This window comes from Meleagris gallopavo, chromosome 4, assembly GCF_000146605.3.
Source record: "Meleagris gallopavo isolate NT-WF06-2002-E0010 breed Aviagen turkey brand Nicholas breeding stock chromosome 4, Turkey_5.1, whole genome shotgun sequence".
Lineage (NCBI taxonomy): Eukaryota > Metazoa > Chordata > Aves > Galliformes > Phasianidae > Meleagris > Meleagris gallopavo.
In genome coordinates, this window is record NC_015014.2 from 11,775,230 (window position 1) to 11,783,509 (window position 8,280).

Here is an 8,280-nt window from a genome sequence, read left to right on the forward strand (position 1 = left end):
AAAAAAAAAAAAACCAACCCAAAACACAGAGAACAGTAGATTAATCATGGACTGAGCAAAAATGTGTTGCAGGAAGCATGGAAAAATCCTTCTTATCTCCTGTTTCCACTACAGAAATCAGTATCTTCACAGTAATAGTACAATCAGAAGTTTTCACATTACAAATGCGAGGTCCAGAGGGGCAGCCTCTGCATAGAAAGGGAGGGATACAAAAAAAAGTCAACTTCTTTTCCAGTCACATGGGAGACAGAATCTTGTTATCTACAGCAACATTTCTTCCACATCAACTGTTGTGCCTTCTTTCTTGTTCTTTTCAAGTGAGTGAATAAGTTGTTATAATTAAGTTCAAGTAGAAAATAAACATCCATACCTTCAGCAACTTGCCCAGTCTTCAGCCTTAAGCCCTTCTGCATATCTTGCTATCTTTCCCATGAACTAAACACATAAGTATCTTCAATGCAATTTGTTTTTTCTGTTTACCTTTGCTTCCATTTGGAGGGTGAGAGCTTAAATTACATCTACAGCATGAAGAGCACAGAACCGTGCAGTGTGACTCAGCTATAGAGAGTACTGTGCTGAAAATGGGATTTAAACTAAACTGCATTTATAAATTCATTTTCCTCCAGCTCAGAATGCTTAAGAAAATACTTGAGCATTTTGCTTGTAAGTCCAAGGTAGAAAAAGGTATAAGTCGAAAAGTATATATATTTCCACTTTCCTTTTTCATGATGAACTCCATCATCTCAGAAACCCCTGTAACAGGACACAGAAGTTCCCAAAATTAAGTCTGAGATGCTACGTTGCTCTTCTGAAGATGTCCAATGCAAAGTTTGCTACTGGAAAAGCTTAAATCCATTGGCTGCTGAGGCTGCTATGATTTCCTGCAAGACTTGGGACATCTCAGAGACTGAAAGCTCTCTTAGTATAGTTTGGCAGCCACTGGGATCTTCTGAATGGTAAATACTGTCTCCAGGCTGCAGGCACCTTAATTCTGTCAGTCTTCCCCACTGTCTCCAAATCACCTTTCTCTACTGGACCATGCACAAGGCACTATACTGCATCTTATATCCACAGCTGTTTCCATACTATCTGCTGCAGTGATGGAAAGACTGTTTTATAACTCTTAGTTTCTTTGTATGGCATAAAGGAATTGAATCAGGAACAAAAATTTCATCAAGAAATTTCATTGAGACTTAGAGGTCTTGATGAACAAAAAACTGGACATGAGCCAGCACTGTGCTCGTGCAGCCTGAAAGGCCAGTGGTATCTTGGGCTGCATCAAAAAAAGGCTGAGTAGCAGGGAGAAGCAGGTGATGGTTCCCCTCTTCTCTGCCCTTGTGAGGCGCCATCTGGAGTGTTGCATCCAGGCCTGGGGCCCCAGTGCAAGACGGATGTGGAGCTGTTGGAACAAGGTTTAGAGAAGAGCCACAAAGATGATCAAAGGGCAGGAGCACCTCTCCTACTGATGAAAGGTTGAGGGAGTTGGGACTGTTTAGCTGGGATAAGTGAAGGCTCCAGGGAGACCCCACTGCGATCTTCCCATTCTTGAAAGGAGCTTACAAGCAGGAGGGGGGCTGACTTCTTATAAAGGTAGACAGTGACAGGACGAAGGCAAATGGATATAACCAGAAAGAAGGGAGGCTTAGGTTAGATGTTAGGAATGGATTCTTCACTCAGAGGGTGGTGAAGCACTGGAACAAGCTGCCCCGAGAAGCAGTCGATGCCCCATCCCTGTAAGTGTTTCAGGCCAGGCTTGAGAGGTTCCTGGTCAGTCTGATCTAGTGGCTGGCAAACCTGCTCTCAGCAGCGGGGTTGGAACTAGATGATCTTCCAACACAAGCCATTCTGTGATCTTTTTCTAAGAGAGGAAAATCACCAGAACAGCTCAACTGCATGCCTCTACAACTGTATTGTAGATATAGGCTCTGCCTTCTAGGTCATTAAACAAAGATCACTATTTGCAAGCAAATTCCAGTAGATTACCAAAATCTAACACAAAAGAAGACTTTTCAGTGCATTCCTTAAGTACAGCACTCTGCTGAGTGGAAACAGGACTCCTAGCTAAGTTTACCCCCAATCCTGTTTTTTTTTTGTTTGTTTGTTTTTGTTTTTTTGTAGATGACTATGTGTGAACACAGTTTGAAGCACATCAGGAAAAGTCAGAGATGCACTCGTAACACCAGAGACAAATCACAAGTTCCTATAGAAGATTATCAAGAAGGATGGTAGTCCTATACCTTGCTAGAATACAACGCACATATGCTTGTCAAAGAAGGCATGCTTGCAGAAGCTCTGTTTGCACTGTGCAGGATGAAGCAATAGAAAAGCTCATGAACTGCATGAATACTGCAGCACAATTTTTAGCAATCCAGAAATCTGGGCTTCCTGCTCCACACACTTTTAGACTAGGAGCTCCCTTCTTTGAAGAAAAGAAGTTGCTGCTACCAGTGAGCCCCTGATTCATCAAACAAAGCTGATGGTCTGCTTCCCTTGCTAGATTCAACAGAGTAGACCAAAATCAGGGGAGATGTCAGCTCCCAGTACACCATGATTTGTTCCCGTTTTCTTCAGGGAAAGAGAAACAAGGAGCGTAGGAGTTAATGCAGCCTGTCAAAATTGCAAGAAGATGTGAAAAAGGTCCTAACGGGGAAAAAAAAGTGAGGTCACTCTCCCAGAAAAGTGAGGAATGTTTTCCTTGAGCATTCTGCCAGGCAGTAGGGCAGAAAAGGATGGGGAGATAGAAAACGTATCAGGCAGCAGACAGGAACCTGGAGTTTGCACAGATCTTATTAACGACAAGCAGCTAAATGTGTCTGTAGAACTAAACTACCAGGAAAAGGAGTCCAGGTAGATAAAAAAACAAATTGAGATAGAGGAAATAATTCGTAGGAAATATGTGACCACGTTACGATTTTCTGGAACAGTGAAAACATTTAAAGAAAAGAGTCACTCCCTGCATCAGGGAAAAGACCTGTAGCAGTACCAAAAGCCCCAGTTGTAGACACTATGATAAACCTGAGAGCTGGGGGGAAGAAGTGATTTATAATACAATTTGCTCAGGGAGATGACTCGTAACATGGTACTTACTGAAGCACAGCCAGAATTATGTAGATGTTGTAATTGAAGAATTAAAACAATGACAAAGCTATTATAAGTTGTGTTAAAATACAGTTTTTAAAACACTTTTGATAATTATTAAGAAAAGTTTTTGCCTTTTTGTTCTATGAATAACAGAGTAACATCATCAAAATAATTGCATATACATACAGTTGCAGAAATAGATCAATATAAATGTTAAATAAGCAACAACAAAAAGCTAAGAGATTTCACTGTGTGTACATTTGCTTTTCATGATGGCATAGAAACATTTTTCAGTAGTCTACAGAATGCTTATTACAAAAAAATTATGCAAGCTTTGAAGCCTTAACACTTTTACCTATATGAGATTCCAGGAAAATTACTGTCATCATAAAACACCCACTTTCCTTTTTCTGAGCCATAAAATACATATCTCCAAAAGCTGATTTAGAATGACAATAGAGTTTATTAGCTATTAAGCACTTCTTCAGGATAATTCCACCTTAAACTTTTGAGATTGCGCAGCTGCCAGAACTATAAAAAGGCTGCACATTTCCAATATTTTTGCCTAATCAAATTAAGAGACCAAACTATTAATATTCTACTTACCTCCTAGATTCATTCCAGCTTGCAGACATTTCTGTAATCGACAGGCTGGGCAGTTCTTCCTCCGAATCTTATCAATTATGCAGTCATTCCTTCCCGCACACAGATAATTATGCTGTCCTGAATGAACCAAAACCAAAATGCATTATTAGACTATGTATTTAAATAATTCCAATTTCTTTTCCTCTCATTTTGCAGTCATTTTGGGTTTTCACTAATGCAAAAATTCCCAATCCCATTCTTCAACCTTCCCAATAACCTTGGTAATTTGCCACAAGCCTTACTAGGAGCTTTTCTTCTTTTTAATTTAGGAAAACAGGACTTCACTTGCTTATTTTTTTCCTTTTGTCCAGGCCACAAATGATTGATATGAGATTTTTTCAAATATCCTTACATGCACAGGTATCACAAATCAGCCAAACAACTCTTAGTTTTGGTACAAAACCAAGGGCTAGACTCAATGCTAAAGAAGTTCATAACCTGACGCAGGAATGAAAAGTAGAGGTAAAGTTTCCAAACATATTCCATATTTCTTTAAGCAGCTCAATGAGTAGTTGATTTCTGATTAAATACCTTATATATTACAGAATTCTGAAGGTTTGTCAAGGCAAGCTTAAATCAAAACAGGTTACTTCAGTTCCGTAAAGCCCAAAGAAGCACTCATGAAGAGACAGCAGGGATACAACACACAGCATTTAGAAGAAAGGAAATACATGGGCAAGAAGGAAAACAGGTTGGCATTTTATAAACTTGAAGATTCAAGTTTTGCTTTGTGGTATGAATGTAGGTAGAGCCATCGGATGCGGTTTGTCAGACAAGGGCACTACCATGTGGACTTCTCAAATAAGGTGCTTGAACAGGGTGTGGGAGAAAGGAAGCTTCAAGGGGTTAGTTCAGCATGACAGAGAATGGAAAAGATTTGTTGAGCTGCCTGAATCCAGGGGTGGCTGCCAGGACCTAGGGAGGCCACAGTCAGTTTGTAAGAGATAGGGCAAAAAGCCATACAAAGGGTTTCCAAAGGAAAGACAAAAGGAAAGGACACAGCTCACAGAAGTACAATGCCGCAGGGTTTGCCAGCATCCAAAATTTGAGAAGTGCAATGTAAAATACAACAGTATGCTGCAGCTTTACATAGATGGCACTGTAAGAACTACCAAGCCTCAGGGAGAGGCATTTAAGAAAAAAGCAAGAAACTCATTACTCTGTAAACTAAATGCAAGTTGCTAACAATGATGTCTGAAACAAAAGAGAAAAGGAAAAAAAAAAATAAAAAAATAGGACTGCAACTGCAATAACACCAACTGACAGCTAAGCAGAAAGACTCCTGAGCTGACTGCCAATGAAGGAGATGAAACACAAAGAAAACCAGTAGTGGATAACCAACATTAGCGTTGATACCAAAAACTGGTGCAAGCAATGGAGGCTGAGAGGGTAAGAAACACCTGGCAAGGCCCAAAAGCGGAGCTGTGACTCGATGCTTAGGCAGCTGGGGAGTACAATGGGAGCAAAGGTGCAGGAAAGGTACTGCTGCAGCTCTGTTCTCAAGAATGGAACAGAGTTGCAGCAGAACAAGAGGTCTAAGATATTCTGCCAAGACATTTTTCACAATGCACAGATGCCTCCTCAGGAAAAGTCAAAGAGAATATTCATGAGACACAGGAGACCTGGCTTCTATTTTGAGTTCTTCCAGAAGTTTGCCTTAAATCTTCAGGATAAGTCATTTTGTATCTCCATATCTGACTTTCTTCGACCCTCAGCCAACATTATCCATTCAGACATAGAACTGAAGTTTGGGCTGTTTCTTGCATCTCTGCAGTGAGCATGTCACACAATTGCTTCGATCCTATTTGAGTAAGCAGCGTGTTACTGCTACACCACAAAGATACTGTCATCTAGTTAATGCTGTGGAGGTCTAACCACTAAGCAGAGTGGCAAACGACAGTTTTTATTGAGGGATTTTACATACCACCGTGACCCTGCAGAGTAAGAACAGAAGTTGAGCAAGAGAATTTGTGAAGTTCATAAAGTTATGCCAGGCAAGTTCAGCATGACCGATATCATCGTGACAGCATCAATGCGCACGAGCTGATCTTTAATAAGGCCTTCTAAAAACAATAAAAAGATTAAATTCTCAGCTAATCACAGAATGAAAACCTATTTATCATAAACTGTTAAATGTATGGAGTGATCTGTGCAAAAAACAGATTCATCTCTTGTGTATGTACTTAATTCCTATTTGCATTTTTGCTCAGTACTGAACACATCTAAAGAAGCAGCAGCATGAAAGTGAAATTGAAGTAGAAAACAGCAGTGTTTAAAATAATGACGTACTGACTGGAGGTGGTTATACACCTTTACAAACATTGGTATCTGGACTTTTATGCTATTTTTCGTGGAGAGAAGGGAAGAATTGGTATTTTCTGAAGTGAATCCAAGTACGATTGTTCAGTGCTCATACAATGTCCTTTGTACATCACAGTACTGCAATACCATTTTTAGTCTTTCACAGGCGGGTGCAGGCTATTAATAAAAGTCAGCTTTAATGCTGTGAAATGAACCCCATTGCAGAACATCCCTGAAGGCAGTTTGTTCTATGAAACTGTACACCCATAAAGTCAATATTTTTCAGTACCACTTTCAGAAGCAAATGACTTTAATAGAAAGAGGTTAACATTTATGTACTCCAGCATAATCACTTGGGCCACATTTGTAAATATTGTAGAGACTTTTTTTTTATCCGATTGCTGCCAAACAGTGACTCCATAAGAAATTCTCCTACTGCAGCAGAGTACTTACATGTCAACCCCACAAATGATTTAGGTAGCTTGAAATTATTACTTTATAGCCTATCACAGAATCATAGAATTGCTCAGGTTGGAAAGAACTTTAAAGATCACTGAGTCCAACCACAACCTAACCGTACTACCCTAACTCTAATAATTCTTCACTAGATCATGTCCCTGTGCACCACATCCAAATGGTTTTTAAACACATCCAGGGATGGTGACTCAACCACCTCCCTGGGGAGCCTATTCCAGTGCTTAACAACCCTTTCTGTAAAGAAGTAAAGAGCTATCAAATAGTTCCGGAAAGCATAACTTAGTAAAGGTTCACCATTTTTTCTATCGTGCATCTCCAAATACTAACATATGGTACAAAATCTGTAAGTAGTTCCAGTAAGCAAGGGAGAAGTTTTCTATTTAGCAAATGTCTACTGTAAATCAAAGAGATTGTCAAGTTTTTCTTTCTTAAAAAATAAAAAAAAAAATCAAATAACCATGGCCATCTTAAAACTTACATTTATTAAAATAACTTGAAAACTTAAACAACAGAAGAAATCAGCACTTGGGTAGATTTTCTATATATAGTGTAGCTACCAAAAAAAAATGTTCAGTTGCAAATCTGCTGTATCATCTATTACGAGACAAGTGACACATCTGAAATTAAACTGATTTTGTAAAGTAAGTTAGTAATGCAAAGACTCTCATAATGAATCAGACTCCTCCATTAGTGTAGCATGATCCTCACTGATGCCCCTGAACTTCAAAATCAACCCAAAAACCTATACATCTGAGACTGATGTGACTCTCAGCACCTCTGGAGCTTTTCAGATCTCAATGAGGTGATGGAGATCATCCTGCAAGGAGGCTTGCAGTGGTTAGACCTCTAACATTTTCAAGAAGCATATCTGTGCTTAGTTTAACCCAGTTTTTCTTTTTATCCAGTTTAATCACCTGCAAGTGGGCTGGAAAGTGACAGAGTGGATATCAGATACTCATCTCATATATGGTAATGCATTAAGATGAAAGTAATTTTTATATATGCCCTTATTAAGTGCATTTATACAATGTAATTCCTGTTCCATCTATAATACAGAATAACAAAGGATGCCAAGAAAGTTTTCTGCTCAAAATAAATAATTAATACATACTACAGTGCTACATACTAGGAGGCTATAAAACTCTGTCATAGCTACGGCTGAGCTAAAAGAGTATTTGAGTTTGCACTTTTCATACATCACAGAATGACACATATTGAAGTACGCACAAAAATACTTAATAAGGGAGAGAACTGAAAAGCAGTTAAAAACTCTTTAATCCTCTAAATTTATAAGATTATGAAATAAAACAAAACGGATGCGCTCATAAAATCTTTCTTATTTTCTTGAACAAGCAAAGTTCAGCAGGAAAAGCGGGAAGGAAAAAAACATTTCTTATCTGGCCAATGAGTTACTGCCCAAATAAGGTTGCAGCAGAAATCTGCAGCATCAGTTGTGCCATTTCCCATTCCAAAACTCCAGCACAACGACTGCCCGACCAGCCCCAGAGCCTGACGCGCTCAGCCGTGCTCGTGTCCATGGGCTGAGCTCTTCGTGATACTTTAAGGCACTCAAGTCTGCAGTAGGAAGGAGTCTAGATATTTCTTGCCAGTAATATTTCTGTTACCGCCTAAGGCAAAAGTAGAAAATTACAGAACTCTGTGAAATATTCCACATTCTCTCTCCATTTTATTTTATTTTTAAATTTTTTGTAAAGTCTAAATCAGGAGCTCGCTTGTTGAAGAAGCAACTACTATGATCAAGTGTTAAACATTGGA

General features: G+C 39.2%; 1 protein-coding gene across 1 annotated transcript in view; it reads right to left on the bottom strand.

Annotated features, from left to right (window-relative positions):
* Window positions 1-8,280, bottom strand: part of NR3C2 (nuclear receptor subfamily 3 group C member 2) — a 197,018-nt gene that overhangs the window by 51,492 nt on the left and 137,246 nt on the right. The window contains exon 3 of the mRNA XM_010709546.3: window positions 3,688-3,804. Coding sequence (XP_010707848.1) covers window positions 3,688-3,804 — 117 coding nt within the window. The remainder of the gene's footprint in view (window positions 1-3,687; window positions 3,805-8,280) is intronic.